Below are 25,066 nucleotides of genomic sequence, written 5' to 3' on the forward strand. Positions count from 1 at the left end.
GTTTTAATTTTTATAATTAATTTGTGTTATCAGAAAAATAATGTTTTTATTTTGCCAAATATTTTTAAAAGGGCATTAAATGAAAAATTCATCTGTTTTTCAGATATGTGAATCCTCAAAATCCTGTGAAATTGATCCTATTAAATTGAAAGAGGGAGATAATGTAGAAAATAATAAGGTATGTCCTTGTTATCTTTGTAACTGCATTAAAATTGGTCTTAAAACTCTACCTGTCTCCCACTTATGTTGTAGTAATGCTATGTGGAGAGAAGCAGTGTTTTTCATTCTTTACATAGTGGCCATACCATTAGCAGCATTACCTGCATCTAGCTTTTATAATGTTGAAATCTCCTTGCCGGCTTTCACTTTATTTTTGTTCTTGATCATCTTTTTGGCTCTAGTAACAATAGTGGAGTAAGGCTTTATATCTAGTTGCAGCCCCATTCTGGTCAGCCCTTTAGATTCAAACCGGTCAGGCTAAGTAGCACAGTGACTTGGTCAACCAGTACTTAAAGTTGCCTCTGGGAAAAGACAGTTGTGTTTGTCACAAGTTTTCATTTCAGTAGATAACAGTGCCACAATGTCTATGTGCCTGCTTATCTGAGTTATTGTCCTAATTTACATTGGGATTTTTTACTCTCTTTTGCTTCTTGTGCACTTTATTTCCTACTTCACCTCTTATATTTGCTATTCTAAATCTAATATATTAAATGAGGTCAAGGTGTAAAGTGTCCCTTAGCTGAGTGAATTTAGAGAAGGGAAGCAGAACTTTACAAAGTAGATATTGAATGCCTAATAGAGCTCATTTCCGTTGCTTTTCAGGCTATTCAGGATGTATAAAAGTCAAAATCTTAATGTTTACCTTTTTAAATCCTGCAGGAAAATCTGCGCTACTATGTAGACAAATTATTCAATACAATTGTAAAATCAAGTATGAGCTGTCCCACTGTTATGTGTGATGTCTTTTATTCTCTGAGACAAATGGCTATTCAAAGATTTCCTAGTAAGTGCCTTATATTACTAAAACATGCCATTTCTTTTTCAATATTTGATTTTTTTGTAGATTTACTGTGTATTTGGTTTATGTGAAAAGTTTATGGCTTACAGGTATAGTCTTATTTAGTTTCTCAAAATAGTTGCTGCTTTTTAATGAAACATCTGATTTAATTTTCTTACAATCTCAAAACATTTCATTTTATTTTAATATAATGACAGCTTTACACAAAGTGAATTAAGTCACCATTATTTTTCAAAAAGGCAAAATTTAGAACTATAACATTATATAAACAAACATTTATACCAGGTGCTTAAGAGATTATTAAATAAAATAAACAGAAACAACTCTGTTATTTGTACCACCTCCCTTTTCTACTTGCATATTCAAATAGTGAGAATTTTTAGTTCCATACAACTGACTAGATTTGATAATTTGATAATGATAAGGTTTTAGTTGTGATAGATTTTTACAGATCTGGTTTTAGAAATTAAAAACCTGTCTGTTGTAATATGCATAGAATTTTGAGGTGCATTTGTCAATAACTGGCGTGCTTTCATTTTGCACAGCAGCAGTGTCAAGGCTTTGTTTAGAAACATTTCATGCAATTAAGAGTTGCTGTGTCTGATTGTCAGTACTTGGAATTATTCTCATTATGTGCACCTCTAATTAAAGTAAATACACTTGCTATAGCCGTCTTTCCAGATCTACCTGTAATAAGAGGAAGGGGGAGGAGATAAGGCAGCTACTTATCAGTCTTACCCAGCTATGTAAGACCTTGAGTTTATTTCTATAATATCTGAAGAGATTTTGCTATTTTATCATGTTCTTTTAAATGTGTGTATGTGCACACATATGTGTGCAGTTCTGACCATCCACTAAATGTACCCATTGTTAACCTGAGTTGTTCAACCAGAATGTAGATTAATTCAGACCTAGATGTCTTTGCTAATTATAGTAAAGACATAAACAGTTAATTTCAAATAAGTATATTAAATGTAGTCTTTGCAACAAAAATAAGGGAAGCAGAGACATTAACATATGGAAAGACATATACTGACTGAAATTACACTTTAGTGAGTTAGATCATAGCAACCACATCGAATGCTTAATGACTGAACAAACTCATGCTAGCCTGCATTATCTACTTCTCTCATCTATACAATACCACATGAGGCACATCCTGCTACCCTTAGGCAGATAAAGAAACAGGTTTAGAAAAGTTTAACTAGCTTGCACAAGATCCATGACGTGGCCAGTGCGCAAGCAGGGTCTCAACCTGGATCTGGCCCAGTCTACTTTTACCCAGTGATCTTGGCCTTACGTATGCTTAATCTATTTAATTCTCATTTATGTAAATAACCTAAAACACATTTTATGATTTTTTTATAAATGCTAAAGTATCTCCTTGACTGAGTTTCTGTTGGCTTAAACATTAATGTGTCTACATATCCCTAATAGACTACAGTAGTGAGTTTTGTTGTCATAAAATATTTTTATAATGTTTGTTCCCATCACTCTGGGAAGAAGATGGCTTGGGAAGAGGGGAGGTAATGAGTGGGAAGCAAGTATTACTAAAGAACTACAAATTAAATAACTTGTCAGTGACTAGCGGTTGAGTGACTTATAAGAGTTAAAACTCATACCAAATCTTGACATTCATGCCCTCACCACCTGCTTCTCTACCATCTGATTGGTGGGTTAAGCGTTGATTACAGTCTGAAAGGAAAACTGTAGGTTAATGATTGAAACCATAAGTGGTCTCCAATTCATTTGAATTTTAAAAAATATTTTATTTATTTATTTATTTATTTTTAGAGAGGGAAGGGAGGGAGAAAGAGACAGAGTCAATGTGCGGCTGCTGGGGGTCATGGCCTGCAACCCAGGCATGTACCCTGACTGGGAATCGAACCTGCGACACTGGTTCACAGCCCATACTCAATCCACTGAGCTATGCCAGCCAGGGTTTCATCTGAATTTTTATATGGAATACGGATAGCTTTTGAAAAGTAAAGGTTTCAGCCTAGATGTTTTTATTGCATAGTGTGTGCTGTTGTCAAGATTTTGGGGGGAAAATTAAGATAATTTCCTAAAATTGAAAACAATCTCTTATCCAAGTGTTAAAAGATTCGTTACCACTAGGTAGTGCTAGACACTACTTCTATTTTTGTTGTTATAATTTCTGGAGTCTCCTTGCAGACTGAGGAAAGAAAGACAGGAAAGTATTTTTCCAGATTAAAATGTTTCTGAAAACCTAGCAGCTTTGCCTTTCATTTTTTAATTAGTTTTTTCAAATTTTTTTTAGTCATAGAATGTTTTCCTTTAATTTAGTCGTAATCATCACTATCATTTCCATCAACTCAGTCCTTACTAGACAACTTTTATTGATCTCCTCTTCAGTTCACATGTTTTTTTCAGTACTTTTTACTTTGTCATCTTTGTTTTTTAATTCAGCGTGTTTGTGCATGACATTTCACCATTTTTTTTCTGCAGATGACCCTCATGTTCAGTATTCTGCGGTGAGCAGCTTTGTATTCCTTCGTTTCTTTGCTGTAGCCGTAGTATCACCTCATACTTTTCATTTGCGACCTCATCATCCAGTAAGTGTTGTTTTTCTCAAAGCTTTACTCCATTTTTATTTATTTTTAATAAAATAGAAAAAAGGTAAAAGAAGCCAGTTTTACTTGGCTATGTTTCCTTATACTTAAATTCACTGAGTGTTTTTCTTGGCCATTTCAGTCTTTTAGAGAAGGCTAAAAAATTTATTTTTTGTTGTTGCTGTTAAAAGAGATTACACAGAGTGCTAAAATATTAGTAATTGTTGAAGCTTGGTGATGGGTACAAAGAGGATTTATTTTATTTACCATATGCTATTATGTATGTTTGTAAATCTCCATAATACAAGGGTTTTTAAAAATTATTTATAGGTTTAGTTTAACTTTGAAGATATTTTTAAATTTTACAGAAATTTGAAGAGGCTTGTTTCTGCAGATGTAGAAACTTTAATGAAACATAATTCGTTTGCTGTCTCCATATTTTTGCTTTTTGTTCACCTGAGATGATACTGTAACTATATGAAATTTAAAACTTTTTTAAAGCATCTAACCTTTTTGTTGTGAAGTCCTATTTAATTAAACAGGAGTATGCACCACATAGATTTACATTTCTTAACACTTCAAAACTCCTTGTTTTTCCTATTTATGTTTCCTTCTCATACAGTGTATTTCTGCTGATTCTTTAAACTTTTATATCCCAAATAGTTTATGATCTTATCTAATTGCTTTCATTGCTAATTTATATAACAAATAATAGTAGTCAAGATTTATTTAGTGCTTGCTTTGTGCTAGGCTTTGTTCTAAGCACATTATCTTTAACTTAGCCTTCCCAGTAACCCTATGAGTAAATTTTATTATCATCCCCATTTGCAGATAAGAAAATGACAATTGAATAACTTCTCCAAGATCAAACAACTAATAAATTATTATTTGCTCTCACTCAGTTTGAACTAAATTAAAACAGAATTCTAATTCAGTCTTCCCAGTCTGTAAGCTTACCCCTTGTAGGCAGTCAGATGTTGGAGCATCTGTAATGTATCAAACACTGTGCTCAGCACTGTGGAGGCAATGATGAGAAAGACCTCCCTGTCCTTAGGAAACTCACTGACTAATACAGTGTATAGAGGACCTATGGGTTTTGCAGTTAAACTGGGCTCTGAAGGCCACTCCTTCTCTTGACATTGGCAACTCATTTAACTTTGAGAACTGAATGGGACCATGCTGCTGCAACAGCAACTTACCCTTTGTTGCCAGAGGACAAATGGTCTGTAAGTAGGTGCAGCCGAGAGTGGGCCAGTGTCCTTTTATTAGCATACTGTTCTTTCTGTGATTGTGAAGCTGCACTGAACTTGGGACAAGCAAAAGCTCAGTAGCAGCGTTCTGGACAGAAATAGAACTTCTATCTCTGAGCTTGTGGCCCTGCCTGTATTCAGATTTGGATTTGTGTATTACTGTAATAGATTTTTCAATAAAGTCATTTTTAAGAATTTTTCATTCTGGACTTCCGGCCAAGATGGAGGCATAGGTAGACACACTGTGCCTCCTCGCACAACCAAAAGAAGGACAACAATAATTTAAAAACAAAAAACAACCAGAACTGACAGAAAATCGAACTGTATGGAAGTCCAACAACCAAGGATTTAAAGAAGAAACATTCTTCCATACCAGTAAGAGGGGCAGAGTTGGGCAGCTTGTGGCAAAGCAGTGGCTGGTGGACTAGGGTGCACAAGGCGGTGGCTGGCGAACCTAGCGACGTGGTGAATTGTGGAATGGGGTGCAGTGTGCAGGTTGCAGCTGGCCAGCAAGGCAGAGGCTGGTGGACCAGGAGGTCCCACATTCGCATGCAGATAAACCAGGAGAAATTGGGGAGCAGGGCGGACCGCACAACCCACGGTCCCAGTGTAAGGAAGTACAGCTTCAAACCACTGATTGAAAACACCTGTGGGGGTTGAGGCATCAGCAGGAGAAACTCCCAGCCTCACAGGAGAGTTCATTGGAGAGACCCACAGGGTCCTAGAACATACACAAACCCACCCACCCAGATATCAGCACCAGAAGGGACCAATTTGCTTGTGGGAAGCAGGGGAAGTGACTAAAATCTGTCAGAGAGTGGAGCAAGCGCCATTGTTCCCTCTCAGACCCCTTCCCCACGTACAGCGTCACAGCCCAGCAATGTGGGTTGCCCCGCCCTAGTAAATACCTAAGGCTCCAACCCTTACTACGTAACAGATGTGTCAATACAAAAAAAAAGGCCCAAACAAAAGAACAGATCAAAGCTCCAGAAATAATACAACTAAGTGATGAGGAGATCGCCAACCTATCAGATGCACAGTTCAAAACACTGGTGATCAGGATGCTCACAGAATTGGTTGAATTGGGTCGCAAATTAGATGAAAAACTGAAGGCTACAATAAGTGAAATAAATGAAAATGTACAGGGAATCCATAGTTATGGGAAGGAAACTGGGACTCACATCAACAGTTCGGACCAGAAGGAAGAAAGAAACATACAATCAGAAAAGAATGAAGAAACAAGAATTCAAAAAAAAATGAGAGGCTTAGGAACTTCCAGGACATCTTTAAATGTTCCAACATCCGAATTATAGGGGTACCAGAAGGAAAAGAGGAAGAGCAACAAGTGGAAAACTTATTTGAACAAATAATGAAAGAGAACTTCCCCAATCTGGCAAAGGAAATAGACTTCCAGGAAGTCCAGGAAGCTCAAAGAATCCCAAAAAAGTTGGAGCCAAGGAGGAACACACCAAGGCACATCATAATTACATTAGCCAAGATTAAAGATAAGGAGAGAATCCTGCAAGCGGCAAGAGAAAAGGAGACAATTGTCTACAAAGGAGTTCCAATCAGACTGTCAGCTGATTTCTCAGAAGAGTCCTTACAGTCAAGAAGGAGCTGGAAAGAAGTATTCCAAGTCATGAAAGGCAAGGACCTACATCCAAGATTACTCTATCCAGCAAAGCTTTCATTTAGAGTGGAAGGGTAGATAAAGTGCTTCCCAGATAAGGTAAAGTTAAAGGAATTCATCATCACCAAGCCCTTATTATATGAAATGTTAAAAGAATTTATCTAAGAAAAAGAAGATTAAAAATATGTACAGTAAAATGACAGCAAACTCATAATTATTAACAACCATACCTAAAACAAAAACAAAAATAAACTAAGCAAACAACTAGAACAGGAACAGAACCACAGAAATGTTGATCACATGGAGGGTTATCAACAGGGGAGTTGGAGGGGGAGAGAAGAGGAAAGGGTACAGAGAATAAGTAGCATAGATGGTAGGTAGAAAATAGACAGGGGGAGGATAAGAATAGTATGGGAAATGTAGAAGCCAAAGAACTTACATGTATGACCTATGGACATGAACTAAAGTGAGGGAATGTATATGGGAGGGGGTGTGCAGGGTGGAGGGGAATGAAGGGGGAAAATGGGACAACTGTAATAGCATAATCAATAAAATGTATTTTTAAAAAACTTTTCATTCTAATTGGGGAAATGAGGAAAATACATAAAATATGTAATCTAAAACTACATATATAAATCTAAAAGTAGCACCTGATTTGTACCAAGTGTAGAAGTATAGACAATTCATACTATCCAAATTGAGAGCAAATGATGACCCCAGGAACCTTGGGGTGATGACATTGTCAAGACCAATACTAAAATTTACAGAATGGTTGGGGAGGAAAGCCAATTAAAGTTTATTGGATTTTACATTTAGCAGTTCTTTGCATTTTGAGAAGTCAGTTTTAGAGTAAAAGAAAATAAGAAAATCAGATTGCAGAAGATTATAGAATAAATAGGTGACTGTAGTTTTACCTAGGAAATATATCAAAAGGAGCTTGCCCTGCTACTAGAAAACATGGGCAAACTCAGGCATGTCCGCATGAATGAATAATTTTTTAAAAGCACTAATTTTAAAACATAGGTTATGCTAACATTGACACAATAGGCCACTCTTGCCAGAAAGTTCATGTTAGGAATAAAAAAAGATTGAGCCATCCTTCTCACCTTATCTCCCATGCCTTGTAATGTTCAGCCATGGTATACTTCTCTAACCCTTCCATCTGTGTTAGGTGCCTATCTCTCTCTCTCTCTCTCTTTTTTTTTTTTTTAATTTTTAAAATCCTGCCCTGGCTGGCGTAGCTCAGTGGATTGAGCGCGGGCTGGGAACCAAAGTGTCCCAGGTTCGATTCCCAGCCAGGGTGCATCCCTGGGTTGCAGGCCATAACCCCCAGCAACCGCACATTGATGTTTCTCTCTCTCTCTCTCTCTCTCTCTCTCTCTCTCTCTCTCTCTCTCTCTCTCTCTCTCTCTCTCTCTCTCTCCCTCCCTTCCCTCTCTAAAAATAAATAAATAAAATCCTAAAAAAAAATCTTTAAAAAAAAATCCTAACCCGAGGATATGTTTTTATTGATTTTAGAAAGAGAGAAGAGTGGAGCATGGCGGGCAGACAGGGATAGAGAGAAACAGAGAAACATCAGTGTTGAGAGAGAAACATTGATTGGTTGCCTCTTATATGTGCCCTGAATGGGTATCAAACCTGCAACCTAGGTGTGTTACCTGACTGGGAATCAAAACTTTTGGTGTATGGGATGATGCTCCAACCAACTGAGCCGCTGGGCCAGGGCAGGTACCTCTCGTATAGTAGTACCCTGTGGCTCTCTCTGTCATGACATTTCTCATACTGTTTTATAATCATTTGTTTATAGCCTCTGCCTGTAGACTATTAGTATTGTAAGAGCAAGGGCTAGATCTTTTTCAAGTTTCTATAACCCAAGTACATAGCACAGTTTCTAGGATAACTAGGTTCTCAGTAAAGTTTGGAAGCGAAAGATGGTAGAAAGAGCCCATCAAATGATGAGTCTTTTCCAAATGGGAAAACCTGCATATAGTTTAAATAGAGAAGAAGAGACCAAAAGAAGGAATAATTTAAAAGAGAAGGGGGCTTACTAATATCAGACCAATATCCTAAGGGAGTTAGTAAGTATGTCTTTAAAAGAAAAAGTCATGGGGTAAATCTTGGGAAAAAGAATAATTCCTCCTTTGAAAAATATGGTAGACTATATGAACTTGTTTTTTGTACATCAGGAATAGTCAAATAATGGTAAATTCATATGGTTCAACCTAATATAAAGAATAAAGGGTAAGATATGTTGTTTTGAGGTGAGAGAACCAATATTTTTGTTGACTTTAATAAATATTATATAGCATCTACTATATGCCAGACTATGTACTGGGTGCCAGATGTTAAGGTACTGGTTATCTATGAAAAATTATGTCAAGTGGTAGCAGGGAAAAAGATTAGAATAACTTATTTGTTCACCAGGTGTCAACAGCAGCTCAGTGAGATGATTGTCAAATAGCAGCAAGGGCCACATTGCTGTAAACAAACTTCTGATGTGTAGAAACTATATAAATATACTTTGTTCTCTTTCCCTGGTTCAGGAAAATTATGACCTAAAACACTGATTTTAAAACCAAATCTGAACAAGGAAGTCTTGGTGAAATTCAGTTTATTAGCACATTGTTAACTATTGTATATTCTTCCATGGCAGAGAATTATAGGGACCTTTTATACATATAATGGAATACTGAATGTTTAGCTAAATATTTTTGAATAACACAGTGTATAACTGTTTCATAGGTATATAATGCTAATCATATCCCAAGTGGCCCTTCTTTTCCAGATTGCCTTACTTCCTGGTCATCTCTTCACATTTACTGCCTGTTTTCTATGTTGGGATCCTACAATATTAAGGAATGTAGACCAAAAACTAAACTAAAGCATTTCTGTATCTAAATTTTCTTGAGTATGTCTTTTGATGGATGATAATGTTTTATTTGAATTCCCAAACCAAAGATGGTTCTATATAGTGATAGGGGAATTGTTTATACAAATGTGTGATTGATGAAAACTCATCAACCTATATATATTTAAATCTGTTTATTTCACTGTATGTAAATTACACCTCAATTTTTTTTAAAGGGAAGGAGCAAGGACTCATTAAGGAACACCATTTAGTCAATTTTATTTGTATTTACTTCTTTCTGGTAGACAGGCCTGAAAAACACCTTAATAGACCAACATACTTAACCCTCTGCTAAGATTCTACATGAACTGGGTGACTTCTCATTTCCTAAGTTGAATTTTAGGTATTTGCTTCCATGGTGGAAAGACTTGATTGCAGAAGCTGTGTAAATTATTGAATATGCTTTGAGGTAGGTTGAGTACAGAAAATTTGGAAACTACCATTTTGGGTTAAAGGATAGAAAAAATTAGATGCCATTGACACTTCAAAAGTGGGTAAAATTTGTTAGGTAATTCAAGCTGCCATACTGTACAAAACAAAACAAATAATGCTCATTAAATTATGGCTTTCAGAAGTAACACATCATAAATATAATTACTTTGGGAGGAATTGTCAGTTACATGTGGCTTCTTAATCTCTTTATTTCTTAGTCCAATGAGCTGTGCCTATCTTAGCTAGATTTTTTTAAATTATATTTTATTGATTATGCTATTACAGTTGTCCCCATTTTTCCTCCTTTGCCCGCCCTCCACTAGCACCCCACACTCCCTCAAGCAGTCCTCACACCATTGTTCATGTCCATGGGTCATGTGGATATGTTCTTTGCCTGCTCTATTTCCCATAATGTATTTTAGAGTCTCATGGCTATTCTGTAACTACCAATTTGTAGTTTTTAATCCCCTCACCTCTTCACCCATTTCCCCACAGCTTTCTCCCATATGGCAACCATCAAAACACTCTCCATATCTTTGATTCTGTCTGTTTTTCTTGTTTGCTTAGTTTGTTTTTTAGATTCAATTGTCGATATGTATTTATTGCTATTTTGTTATTTTAGTTTTGATCTTCTTTTTCTTAAATAAGTCCCTTTAACATTTCATATAATAATGGTTTGGTGATGATGAACTCCTTTAATTTGTCCTTGTCTGGGAAGCTCTTTGTCTGCCCTTCAGTTATAAATGATATCTTTGCTGGGTAGAGCAGCCTTGACTATAGGTCCCTGCTTTTCATGACTTTGAATACTTATTGCCAGTCCCGTCTAGGCTGCAAAGTTTCTCTTGCGAAATCATCTGACAGTCTTATCGGAACTCCCTTGTGGGTAACTAACTGCTTTTCTCTTGCTGCTTTTAAGATTCTCTCTTTATCTTTAACCTTTGGCATTTTAATTATGATGTGTCTTAGAGCGAGCCACTTTGCATCCACCTTGTTTGAGACTGTCTGTGCTTCCTAGACTTTGCATGTCTGTTTCCTTCACCAAATTAGGGCACTTTTGTTCCTTATTTTTTCAGTTAGATTTCTGATTTCTTACTCTTTCTCTTCTCCTTCTGGCATACCTGTGATACAAATGTTGGAACACTTGAAATTGCCCCCAAAGCTGCTTACACTATCCTTGTTTTGGGGGATTCTTTTTTCTTGTTATTCTGATTGTGTGTTTTTTTTTTTTTGCTTCCTTATATTCCACGTCATTGATTTGATTCTCAGCTTCATCCACTCAAATGTTGTTTCCTTATAAATTGTTCTTTATTTCAATTAGTGTATTCTTCATTTCTGACTGGTTCTTTTTTTACGCTGCTGAGGTCCTCACTGAGTTCCTTGAGCATCCTTATGACCATTGTTTTAAACTCTATATCTGATAGATTGCTCATCTCCATTTTGTTTAGTTCATTTTCTGGAGTTTTGATCTGTTCTTTCATTTGGGCTGTATTTCTTTGTCTCCTCATTTTGGTAGCATTCCTGTGCTAGTTTCCATGTATTAAGTAGAACTGCTTTGACTACCTGTCTTGGTAGTGTGGCCTAATAAAGTAGGTGTCCTGTGGGGTCCAGTGGCATAGCCTCCCTTATCACCCAGGCTGGGTATTTGAGGTGTGCCCTTTGTGTAGGCTGAGTACACCCTCCTCTTCTGGTTGAGGCTTTATTGCTGTTGACAGGCCAATGGGAGGGATTCACCCAGGCCAGTCAGCTGTAAAGATTGGCCGTGACCACTACCAGCACCCACCATCCATGGAGGATCAGCTGTGCAGGAGCAGGGTGGTGGTGCTCTGGTGTGGTCTGTAGTTGTCCATTGGGTGTACAGGCACTGGGTTTTCTCAGGTGATGCAGGTCAAGATCAGCCTCTTCCTATGTTTGTCCACGGCCACCCTGCCTGAGCTATAAAGCAATCTGAGAGGGCTGCCACTTGTGCTTGGCTTGGAGATCCCCAGGTGAAGCCAAGCTGTGAATCTAGGCTGGCTGCTACTAGTGCTGGGCCTAAGGCCACTCTGCAAGAGTTACAGGGGCTGGGGGGCTCAGTGAGGCCGGTTGGTGCTTATTTGAGAGGATGTAGGAAGTTGTGAGGCATGAGCCCAGACCAGCCATTCATAAGGAAAAGTCACTGTTAATTGCTGTAAGTTGAGTGAGACAGGTCCTCAGGGGATCCTCAGGACAAGGCCAACAGTGTTAGCCAGGTTGATGGAATCTCAGATATGGTACTCGCCTACTGGCTCTGTGGCTGTTTGGGGGGACAGTTCAAAAAAAGGGACAATGGCCTCTGCCCTCCTTTCTGTCTGGGAGAAAGCTGTCCCCCAACTCTTAATGCCAGACACTTCAGTTTCTCCCTGTATACCAATTAGTGCCTTTCAAGGGGCTACCCCAGTGTTGGAGCTCAGAGGGAGTGAGCCTGAGCAAGTCCATGTGTGAGTTCTTTAACAGGAACTCCCTGAGACTCCAGAAGTTTCTTCCAGTGACTCATTCCCTGCTGGTTTTTGCATCCGGAAGTTATGGGGATTTATCTTCCTGGCACTGGAATCTTGCACCGGAGGGCCTGGGGAGGGTCTGGGACTCCTCACACCTAAAATATCCATCCTGAATTTTTATTTACCATACATGGGTATGGAACCAGCCCATTCCACATCTTCCAGTCTGGATAGATGTGGCTTCTTTAATTCCATAGTTGTCAAGCTTCCATTCAACTTGATTTCTGATGGTTTTAAGTGATGCTTGTTTTATAATTTAGTTGTAATTTTGATGTGATTGTGCAAGGATGTGAGCTGTATTTACCTGTGCCACCATCTTGACCGGGAGTCTCTCTTTGCTAGATTTTAACTATGTTGCCTTGAATGAACATTTTGAGAATTGTTTTAAGAGCAATATAGTCCATTCACTCTCTTCTGCTTTTTATACAAATTCTATTTTTTTGAAAACTTAACAGGGGTTTTGTGTCCTTTTTTATATTCCTCAGGACCCACAGACAATTAGAACATTAACTCTCATCTCAAAAACCATTCAGACTTTGGGAAGCTGTGGTAGTTTGTCCAAAAGCAAGGTAAGTCTTTACATCTCTTGCTTTGTAGTCACACTTCTAAATATTGTTTTATTCTGTGATCCCTTCTCCCTTACTCCTTTCCAAATCAAAAACAAAGGTAAATCAAAAATACATAGTACATACAGATGCAATAGCTATCTTTTAGGTAGATGTTGTGTCTTTGTCACCTATTAAAGAGGACAGATTGGTTTAAACTAACATACCTATGAGGGGGTGAGAGTCTGGTAAACTGATGCCAGCGCGTCCTGTTTGTCTGTCTGCACCATAATCACCTACGAGCTACTGAGGAAATCCAGCTCCAAACCCTATACCTTTCTTAAAATGTATGATTAAAACTGTTTAGGTCTTAATGCTAAGATTTATTAAAAATATAGTCCACTGGTATTCTAAGTTCTCTACTCAATATATATAAATCCTCTGTGTTTTTTTCCTTAGTCAAGTTTCAAGGAGACATTCATGTGTGAATTTTTCAAAATGTTTCAAGAAGAAGGATATATTATAGCAGTTAAAAAGGTATGCTTGTTTTGCTCTATAAATATTAACATTTCTTTTCCTATAGTACTGAGGAAATAATATTTCATAATATTCTTAGAAGTTAATCCCCAATTTAAATAAATAATGTAAAATTATCCATCAACTATAACAAAGCTATCTTTTTCCCTCTTTCTCCTCCCATTCAAAACTGGGATTTTTAGCTGTGAAAACACCTAAATGAGCTTTAGCAATGGCTGCTATTGCCAGTGTCCTAATAACATAAGTTACAAGTATCTAGAATTAGTGTTTCTCAACAGTGGCATTACTGGCAATTTAGTTGAGTAATTCTAGATTGTGAGGGGCTGTCTTGTACATTGTAGGATATTTAGCCTCATCTCTGACCTCCGCCAACTAGACCAGTAGCATGTCCCTAGTTTGAAAACCAAAAATGTCTCTAAACAGCCAAATGACCCCTGAAGGACAAAAATTGCCCCTGATCGAGAACCTTTAGTCTAGAGGTAAAGGCTTTTCTGTGTGCCTGATGTATAGTAAGCACTTAATTGCATAGTAGAAAATATACGAATTGCTGAACATTTTATAAACAGTATAGACTTATGGTAGTCACTCAAGAAAAGTTCCTAAAATTAAAATGTACAAAGGCCTACAGTATATAATATCCTAATTGCAAGGCTTACAATATACAAAAATTGCTATACTTAGAAATTGAAATTGTTTCAAAAGGATCTATAATTTCTTGAGTTTTTAGTTCTGAATCATTTTAAACAAAATGTAGCATTATTGTCATAGCCTAAAAATTTGTTGAGAAAAGTTTTTTTATTTTTTTAATTTTATTTTAATTGTTGTTCAAGTACAGTTTTCTGTCTTTTACTCCCATCCCAGCCTACCCCGCCCAACCCTCCCCACCTCCTTCCCATTTCCACTCCCCCTTAGTTTTTGTCCATGTGTCTTTTATACTTGTTCCTGTAAACCCTTTCCCTTTTCCCCTGAAATTCCCTCCTCTGTCTCACTCTGGTCACTGTCATCCTGTAAAAGAAAAGTTGTTTTAAAGTATATCTAATCTTGGCTTGAAGAAAATACTATATCTTATTTATCACTGTTCTAACTTAATGAATTCAAATTAGCAAAGCCAAGTTTTAAAGATTTCATTCATTGTCTACAACTTGATTCACAGTTGATTGCCAAGAGTATATTTTGTGGAAGTATGTTTGTACTTTTTTTGTACTTTTAAAGTTCTTACAGGGACTCAGTAAATGAAAATGATGATTTAAAAAATTAAAGCCCATTGGAATCTTTTCATCTAGTATAATGCAAGTTCAACCAAAATTTTTTTAAGCAACCATTGAAGGCTTTTGATGAGAAACTCTTTCCAAAGAATAAGGAAAGAGAAAGCTGTCCTTTTATTTATGGACATTGTTGAAGCATTTGTGGGACAGTGTAGGCAGACTTTTTTTGGCAATAGTATGATGTACTATCTTTTGTTTTAAGGTTGTTTTCCATTTTTTATGACCTAGGCCATAGTAGCATCTGATTTTTTTCCCTGACATAATCAGAATGTGCAGAGTTGATAAGGTCAGTGGAGAAAGTATGTAAGGGGCGCCAGGAGATTAGTCTGTTCCTGAACCGCTCGGTGTCACCCACTCACATTCTCATGGGCTGTTACCATGGTATGTCTCTGTCTCAAGTTTGGTTCTAGATTCCTGAACTAGCATAGGATATTTTGCCCTAATATAAGGGTTTTCTTTGTCATTCACTAGCTAAGTCTGGATATGTGCGGTACCATAAAGTGCAAAAGCTTACAAAGCCCAACTTCTCATTCCGTATTGTTCTCACTAGTGACATTGACCACTGCTCCAGAAGAAGATAGGTTGTAACTCTGAATCCTGTACTGTTCCCACAGCAGATAGAGAGGGTAGCCCTGACAGGAATATACACAGAATGATTATATTATTTAGTGTCCAAACCTGGATACTTTTAAGAATTAAAAGGAGTACTGTTGATTATGTTGGGACCACAGCTGTAGACAGGGACAGCCCTGAGCACACTGGGACCTATATTCACCCTGCCTATAGTCCATCTTAATTATTGTGTTTTCTTTCATTTTGTCTAACTGTATTTACCCTCTAGTTGCTTATAAATACAGCAGATAAATGGTAAATGTAAAAATTATCATAAATAATATTTGTCAAATAAATCAGTGCCTTCAGGTAAAACTAAGAAATTAAACATTCAAATAAATCTGTTATACTCCATTAGCAGGTGGTCCCTAGTGAAAGTTACCAGTTGATAGGAAACTTCTTTATTCCCTTAGGTACTTGTTCTGTATCACCCACATACGTATAATGCAAAAGAAATTCTGCTCGTGTTCTTTCACTTGCCAAGATTTCCTTCCAGGAAACCAGAAGTAAACATTCCATTGGAAATCCCCCAAGTGTGGGCTCTGGTGGGTTATTCACAGCCAGTCTTAGGAGAAAATGGCTGTGCCCACAAATTCTGTTTACATCAGGCACTGGTGCCTCAATGTCATTCTTATTGGAATGTAATTTGTTTTTGTTTTTTAAGTCTGAAATGGGACAACATAGAAAAGTATAAATGAAAAAGCAAGGACTAAACATACACCAGTAGTTCATTTATTGTACAAAATGGAATTCCTCTCAAAGAACAAGAATTGTTCTAATTTCCCTTTCCCATGAAAGCCACCTGCCAGGAAGCTCTTGACAAGTCAAGGTAACATATTTGTGAACGCTCTTCACTAGAGCATTCACAAATACACTATACTAAAGATTCCCTTGCTAGAGATGGGTACTTTAAATTTTCTTGAGCCACCATATTCCTATGTTTGCCATAGGAAGTTTATAAATTGTATTTAGAATCCAGGTTAGTCCAGAGAACCCAGTTATACTTCAGTCATTCCTATGAAATACTGTCTCCCAGGGCTAAAGTCAATTTGTAGTAGAAGTCAGCAAACCCTTCTCTGTCAGGGGCTAGTGAGTAAATATTTCAGGCTTATCTGGTCACATAAGGGCTCTGCCACATACTCTTTTTTATATGTTAGTTTTTACAACCCTTTAAAAATGTAAAACAATTTCTTAACTCATGAGCCTTACAAAAACAGGCTGCAGGTTGAATCTGGCCTGCTGCACTATGGTTTGGTGATCCCTTACCTCTAATAGAAGTTTACAATCCTATACCTAAAATCATTGGGACCAGAAGTATTTCAGCATTCAGTTTTCAGAGTTCTGAAAAGTATATGTTATATGTTATATAATATCCCCAGTGAGGCCTGATTACCCCTAATCAAACACATTAATGTTTATGTGGCACAATTCACTCTCAGTAGTTAAGTAGCCTTACACCAGTTTGGGATAAGTTATACCCCCAAATGAGGTACTGTAAATCAGAAACAAGACAAAAAATCTCTTTGTTTTCAGAACTTTAGAGATTTCAGAACTACAGTTAAGAGATTACAGATTGAATTCTTTCTATAAGGAACTATATTCTGGGCTTTAAGTAATTTAAGAATAAACTTTTTAGAATACTTGTCATTTGTAAATTACAGACTTCCTCTACAATTAAATATGTGTTTTGCTTTATATATTACAATTATGTGTATTCCTTAATAATAAAGGCCTTCACAGTGTTCTCATAGGCATTTAAAATAAGCTGAATTTATTATGTATCTTACCACAAAGTATAATGTTTGCCTATTTCCCCATTCAGTTCTTGGATGAAATTTCATCTACTGAAACTAAAGTGTCCAGTGGTACGAGTGAGCCTGTACACCTGAAAGAAGGGTAATTTAATGAAATTAGACGTTAAGGTCACGTTTTAGTATAGATGTTAAGTAAGTACAAAGAACATGGGTCTGGGAGTGGGGAAATCTGGGGTTTTGTTCTGTGCTAGAACTTCCTGCGTACCATCAATCAGGTAAGTCACTCTCACCATCCCGTAAACTTCACGTTGGGTGGGCATGACTCCTTGTCCATACAGTCCAGTAGTTGTTTGGCAAATATAATGGGATTGTGGGTATTAGACTAAGTAGAGTTACTGTTTTTGGAAAATAACAGTACTGTTCAGTCTGAAAGTAGTAGTAGTATCACTGGAAGTTAAGGGGGGAATCACTCATTTGGCCTTTTTAGTTCTGGGTGGCACAGTTATAAATTAAATTAATTAAAGGATTTATTCCCTTAACATGGCCAAAAAAAATGTAAAAGGTTTAGATGTCAAAAATACTTTTATATGCTTCATATAATCTTACCACTTTTTTACACCATTTAAGATGAAAACCATTTTTTGTTTTGGCTAACTACTTTAATATTTGTAACTAAATATTTACATCTGTTGTTTTGGCAGTGAGATGTATAAAAGAGCTCAGGGAAGAAATCGGATTGGAAAAAGGAACTTCAAGAAACGGTGGTTCTGCTTAACAAGCAGAGAGCTCACCTACCACAAACAGCGAGGTAGTTGCACGTATGCTTTATTGTGGGATCTTTTCCTGGTTCTCAGTGAAGATATCTTTTTGCTGCTTAATGTGACTGTAGTGAACCTTTTCACTGATATTACTGTAGTGTATAGTTTCTTACAGTGATACACACAGTAAGAATGCAGTAAATATTTGACAAGTGATACCATGTAAATTAAATTGTTCACACACATGTTCTTTTTTTCAAAAGTCCCTGCTGTTATAATCAATAACAACATTAAGACCTCGTGGAACTGCGAAGTTTCTTTAACTCTCAGAGTGAAATTGGTAGGCATCAATATCTAATAAATGAGAGTATTTTGTCATACCATAGATAGTGATTCCTGTAAAGTTATTAGGTTCATTCTAGACTGTTGGCCAAGCCAACACCAAGATGGAATTTTTAATTATTTGCCTTCTGAGAAAATACAAATAGGCTGTTTAGGTAAAAAGCCATCTTTTCACACTGTGATATGAGGGTTTCTGAGAGGCAGTTTGCCTTTCAGTGGACTTATACAATGCTTAAAATCGTCACCTTTTAAGGTTATTGCTTGGAGTAAAGTATTACCCACAGAAGGCCATGAGCTTCTTCTGATAGCAAAAACTTAGTATCTAGATCATAGATCACATGCAGTAGAATCCCTTTTATTCAAAGTGATCAGGATCTAAAGGTGTTCACTTAATCAAAAAAAATCAGTTAAAGCAAGAATCACTGGAAAACAAAAAGATGCATACATATTTTAAATATTTATATAATTGTTTACCAGTCTTTTGATAGCAAGCCAAGATCTTTTCTTTGAATATGGATCTATAGGTTGGATTTCCCCTTCTTCTTTCTTGTGCATATATACCACAAATGCATCAGTTTTCAGATTGATTTCTCCAAAGTGAAACCAGAACTTAAATACTTGAAAAGTAATCAAAGTACAGAATCCTTTTAGATTTTCAGGATAGTCGCTCTAATCTTTTACTGCCCTCTCACCCCCATATAAATCAACTTTATTTGTATAGATATAGGTCTCTTTTTTTTGAAGCTTTTCAAAGCACCTGCCTGATTTTCATATAAATAGTAAATCTCTTAGTAGAGGGCAGTTGTTACTTTATGTATATTTCAGTAGATTATAATTACAATGTGGAAAATAGCATAAATAAGTTTGGGTACAAACTCAGTGGACTTGGTAAGCAAAAAAAGAAAAAGCCTAACCAATGGAACAGAAGCTGAACAGATAGTAAGTAGCCTAGCAACCACAAGCATTCTGCATCCCATGAACATCATTCATTATGTTTTATGGAGGAAATGGGGAGTCTCAGTCAATCCATCAGATATGGTAGGCGAAGTAAGAGAGCTTCGCCTGTAAATTCTGAAATGATAAAACAAACACCAGACATAGGCTACTTTTAAGAGAATATAGGGTGCTAAGTAAGGTGCTTCTTGAAGAAACCATAAGAAAAATGTTTTGTTTTATAATTTCTTTGAATGGCCTAGCCAGGATAACTGTATATGTCCAAATATGTTAGTAAGACATAAGAAACCAAATGCATTTTTTATTTAGGGTCCAGATAATTTGTTATGGCATACAAACATTCAAATGACTAAAGATCAATAGGCTACGTACTTGCCCTTTCGGACACACTTTTTATGCTAAATATATTTTGAGAGGTTTAGAAGTTACAGCTTATGTTGAATACTGTATAAATGTCCTCACATATATAGCAGCATTTTAAAAATAGCTGTCATAATGTGCTGTGTTTAAATTATGTTTACATTAACAGCACATTGAAATAAAATTTAAGGTGTAGTCATTCTTCATGAATAAAAAAGCTATTTTTTCCCTTATTTAAAGTATTTTCTAATTTAAACAAATATTCTCAAGTCTTTTCTGGTTTTAGACTAAGAATCTGATGATAGCTTTGGACTCTTTCCTCCAGGAAAATGCACATACAAACTAGACACGAAATTTTGCATGTGATTTCAGGGAGTTCATAGACCCAAAGCCCATTCATAGTTCTCAGTAACTTCTGTTCCAGCCAGTGATCTTGTGGGGATAAAGTTTTGTGGAATGATTAGGCTGCTTTAGGTATAAAATAGATACATTAGAAATTAACATTGTTTTCAGGCCTTAAGAAATTTAACATGTTGGAATGACTTGAAGGAGTGAGCTCTGCTCTGTGAAGTTATGACATTGTTTACCAAAGCCTACAGTTTTAAGCATCCATGCCTGTTGCTTTAACTATTTTGATGGATTTTTCCAAAATGTATTACATGCTTCCCTGTCTTCTAAAAAAGAGTTCATTGAACGTAAGTTAACATTTTCTAGATGACTTGGATCTGTCATTGATAATAATTATTATATCGTGCTCTTATTTAGTGATGTTTTCAGGGCTGTTTATGGGTGTGTTTATGGGCTGTTTATGGCTGTTTCAGCAGCTGTTTACTCCCCAGCTAAATGCCTTGGACTGCTGTGCTTTTTGTGTTTCTGTGTTCGTTTTTCTCTATTCCCTTTATGTTTAGGCTGACATCTTAATTTCTTGTGCTGTCAGTGAACCATAATGTAATGTCTCACTTCCACCTCCATCACCCACCTCCATTTTTTACTGCTAATATACTAGGAGTGAGGATATAGGTTCTGTGTTTGTTAAAATTATGCCTAAGATTAAAAGTCTTAAGATTAAAGACTTAAGGAATTTCCTCTATGAATAAGGTACATGGGCTTTGGATTCTCTGGTTGTTAAGCAAATGTTTTATCTACTTCCTGTTTCCTTGCTGCTTTCTGGACAGCCAAGACTGCTAGTTAATTCTCTTGCTACACTTACTATGTAACTTTGGTGTCTGAAGGAGTACCTCCCAAGGTTTCTGTAACCTAGTTCTGAATCATTGAGTCTTTTGCTCCATCCTCTTACTGGACACTAGTAGGCTGAATTTTTCTACCACTTAGAATCAAACCATATGGTCTTTTTCCAAATTAGTGGAAAAGGAATTAATATAATTTTTTTTGATGTTAAGGGTTTTTTCAAATAAGTTGTTAAATTTTTGGTTCCTGCTTAAGTAATTACTTACAAGCAATAGTAAGCAACAAATCTTAAAGACAACTAAGTTAACATGTAGCAAATGACTATTACAGGGCACTCAGTCAATTATCAGTCATGATTACATTGACAGTTTTGTATGGACCTATGTGCTTGTGGTTATGGTTTTACTGCTACACTGCAACGTAGTCATCTTCTACAAGTAGAAGTTCTAGTTGTATGCTGGAACCAAATGCATTATTGATATTCCAGCCTCTTCCTGTCTCATGCAGCCTCATTTTTGCTTTCTCCATGTCACTTCACCAGACTACTCTTGCAATTTCTTTAACTTGTATTCTTTTATATTCATGCTTTTGCATATGCTTTACCTAGAAATATCTTTCTTTCCTTCTTCACCTTTAAGACATAAACCAAGTGTTAGTTCTTCACAGGAGTCATTTATAAGCCTCTAGCCACCTCAGTTGAGGTATGCCCTTACAATGTTTCCTTGTCACCTTAGTGATAACTTCTATCACAGTATATGGTCTTTAATTTTCTCTCTCTGTTTCCATGGTCTTCAAAATCCTCAATGGTAGGGACTGTGTTTTTACTACCTTCATTAAGGCATTACATTAAGTAAATGTTAATAAATGGTGTTCTTCAAAGAAGACTATATCTTCTAGATATGTTATCATCTAAATGATTTTAAGAACTACAGCTCTAGGCTTCTAACCTGTTCACCAAGTGTGCTAATAATAGATTGTTAACAAATTTACCTCTAAAATTCTGTCCCATGTTCTCCAGACTTGATTAGGTATTGGGTACTTTGGGAGACTTGACATACACAGATTTATACACACAGCCAACACAACTTCCATGTGATACCCAGTGTTCCAGCTCACATAGCTTGTGGACAATATGAAAGAACCTTCCATGATGTTTTAAACAGGAATTTTAATACATTTGGATTAATTTGGTTTTCACCTGCTCATATCTTCTCACCCAGGGCTCTATAGTATTCTTTTCTTTGACAATTAAAGGATATCATCAATTCATTCATGCATTCATTCACTAAATATTTTATTGAGTGCCTACTTTCTGACAGACACTGTGATAGATTCTGGAGAAAACAGTAGTGAACAAAACATACCAAAATCCTTGCCCTTGTAGATCTTACAGTTTAGTAGTAGTAGATAATACACTCAAAACAAGCAGTATATTGGATGGTTTTATTTATTTATTTTTTCATTTTTAAAAAATGTATTTTATTAAGTGAGATGGACAAAAATAAAGCGCAGGAGGGAATAGACAATGGTGGGCTCATTGAGGAGAGTTCTAATATTAAAAATCCTAGCTAAGAATGGCTTCGTTAAGGTGAAGATGACAAAGGAATGTGCCAGGTGGGTATATGGAGTAATAACAACACAAACATAGCTAACAGCAGCCAGTATAAAGGCCTTGGAAAGAATTATGCCTGGAGTATTCAGGAGATAAGAGAAAGCTGCTGTGGCTAGGAAAAAAAAATGAGTAAAGGGATAATTATAGAAACTGAGGCCAAAAGATCATGGAGAAGTTAGACATTATAGGGCTTTGTGGACCATTGGAGGTCTTTTACTCTGAGCAAGGTGGAAAGGCATTGGAGAATTGTAAGCAGAGGAATAATCTTTCTTTAATAGGATTAATCACTCATGTCATGTGGCATGTTAAGAGAAAAACAGAATGCAAGGGGCAAGGAGGCAAGTTAAGGCACTTTTACAGTAACCCTAGGGAGAGAGGATAATGGTTTCGACCAGCTGGCAACCATGGAGGTAGTAAAAATGTATCACATTCTGGACTTATGAGGATAGTACTCACAGGATTTGCTAGAGAAAGGGTCCTCAACCCCAAGGCCACAGACTGTACCAGACCAGATCCATAGTGGGCCGCACAGCAGGAGGTGAACACCTAGCTGGCGAAAGCTTCATCTGTATCTATAGCCTGTATTTATAGCCACTCGCCATCACCTACATTGGCACCTGAGCTCCACCTCCTGTCAGATCAGCAGCGGCATTAGATTCTCATAGGAGAATCTATGCACTTGAATGATCCCAAAACCATCCCCCATCCCCTGGTCCGTGGAAAAATTGTCTTCCACAAACCGGCCCCTGGTGCTGAAAAGTCTCCGTTGTGCCAGAGGATCAGATATTGAGAGAGAGAAGGAGGTGGGATCCCCTCCTCCCATCCTACCCAGCATTATTTCTTATATAACACATTTGGCTTTCCTGGATTTATTGTTTATTTTGCAGGAATGTTCCTCAAGGAATTATTCCAGATAGACTTTATGGCTGATACATTTTCTGAGTCCTGGCATATTTTTAAAAGTCTTTATTTTTACCCTTATTCTTAAATGATAGATTGTATTTAAAATTATTTTCACTCAGAACTTTGAAGATACTACCCCATGGTTTGCTAGTTTCCATTGTTGCGGGTGAGAATTTTATTGTCAGTCTTCTGGTTCTCAGTCTTGATTTTTCCCAGAAACTCTTCAGACTTCGTTTAGCCTTCAAGTTCTGCTGTTTTACAACCAAGTGCATAGGTATTGTCTCTTTTTCTTCCATTTGCTCAGCACTTGATGGGTCCTTTCAATTTGAAGACCTCCTACCTTAAAATCTGGGGCATTTTCCTTGGTAATTTTCTCCTGAACACTTTTTCTATTCTGTTTCTAGAATTCCAATTAGACAGATATCGAAACTTCTAATTCCATCTGCCATGGCTCTTAACTTTTTTACTTAACAGTTTCTTTGTCTTTTTGTGTGTATTTTTGGAGAGTCCTCAGTAAAATAATTTGTTTTACTAATTTACTTTGCAATTCATTCCAGTTAATACTGTTCATGGTGAAATTAACTCTGACATGACAGTGTATGTTCCTGGGAGCAATGTGCTTTCTGTATGTATGCGACCCTGTAGTTCGTCCAGAAACGAACAAACGTGGCAATTCTAGGGTGTGTGTATGCTTTATATATTCAACAAATCTAAAACAGAAATTTCCTGCAAAACTTTTAAATTCTCTCTGGTCTCCATGGTTCCCTCCTGTAGCTTGGTACCCAAAGACGTGTCTTCTTCGCCTTGTGATTTGTTATCCCCAGTTCCCCCAGATGTTGCTCTCTTTGTTGTACTATGTGTGTCCCTCCTTTAGCATTTGGTGGTTTCCTCATCTGTTTGGTAAATTTTGGGGTGATTTGTTCATTTTTGTGTTTTAAAGTTCGATCGCCTGCTTGAGTGTTCAGTAGCTTTCTGCCAATGATTATGAGGGAGGGGCAAGGGTGCTGGTGCTTATCCTCTGGTGCAGGTGCTCTCCTTCCCTCCTCAGAGCCAGCAACTACCTTTGACATGGCACTGCTCTGCAGCCCAGGACTGCATCCTTGCTGCTTTAGCCTGGGGCACATGCCTCTGTTGACTGATGCTTAGCGCAAGCTGGGGGTTGGCAGGGTGGGGGCGGGGGGTGGGGGAGGATGAGGGCCTCATTGGCCCAGCTGTTCCAGATGCAGCTCATTGCCTAATCATCCTGATGTGTGTCTGAGAGTGTCCATTGACTGGCTTAAAGCTCTCTTCTAACCAGCCCGACTTTTGCAGCTGTTTTCTGTGCTACATGCAGCTCCACCTGGAGCTTTCTTCAGTTTACTCCCTCCACACTCTCCCCTCCCCCGCTATAAATTTGACCTTGTCTGCTTCCAGGAGACTGCTGATAGTCTTTTCTTACTTCCCATGCATTTACAATTTGTATTTGTTAAAGTTAAATGTTGTTTCCTCATAAAAGTTTTCCCCAACCATCCAATTAAAGTAACTTCCCAATTACTTTCTACCATATCACCTCGGGTTATTTTCATTATAGCATTTGTTTATGCCTGGTATTTACTTTTGTCGATCTTTCCAGATCTAAATGTAAACTTTACTAGGGGCCTTATGTGTTCTGTTTACTGCTTTATCCCAAGTGGGATACAGTGTCTGGTATATAGTAGACATTCAGTATGATAGTTGAAATAAGTGGCTTCCTATCTTTTTTTTTATGTATCACTTTTGCTTAAATTATACAAGTTTTAGATTTTATTATAGAAACCAGGTTTAGCAAACAGTCTATGTTAACCTCTCTGACCAAAAAGAAAACCTTTATTAACCAAATAATTGTCTTTGACCAAAAAGCTATATATATTAATCCATGGACTAATATAAA

At 37.0% G+C, this 25,066-nt stretch overlaps 1 protein-coding gene across 2 annotated transcripts in view; it reads left to right on the top strand.

The window, feature by feature from the left end:
• RASA2 (RAS p21 protein activator 2) overlaps window positions 1–25,066 on the top strand; it is a 123,297-nt gene that overhangs the window by 90,439 nt on the left and 7,792 nt on the right. For both annotated transcript variants that reach the window (XM_045832142.1, XM_045832143.1), the window contains 7 exons: window positions 104–178; window positions 880–1,003; window positions 3,488–3,594; window positions 12,813–12,896; window positions 13,332–13,409; window positions 17,109–17,182; window positions 17,742–17,848. In XM_045832142.1, coding sequence (XP_045688098.1) covers window positions 104–178; window positions 880–1,003; window positions 3,488–3,594; window positions 12,813–12,896; window positions 13,332–13,409; window positions 17,109–17,182; window positions 17,742–17,848 — 649 coding nt within the window. The remainder of the gene's footprint in view (window positions 1–103; window positions 179–879; window positions 1,004–3,487; window positions 3,595–12,812; window positions 12,897–13,331; window positions 13,410–17,108; window positions 17,183–17,741; window positions 17,849–25,066) is intronic.

The sequence above is a fragment of the Phyllostomus hastatus genome, unplaced genomic scaffold (genome assembly GCF_019186645.2).
Source record: "Phyllostomus hastatus isolate PE091 unplaced genomic scaffold, TTU_PhHast_1.1 phas_contig_16, whole genome shotgun sequence".
NCBI lineage: Eukaryota > Metazoa > Chordata > Mammalia > Chiroptera > Phyllostomidae > Phyllostomus > Phyllostomus hastatus.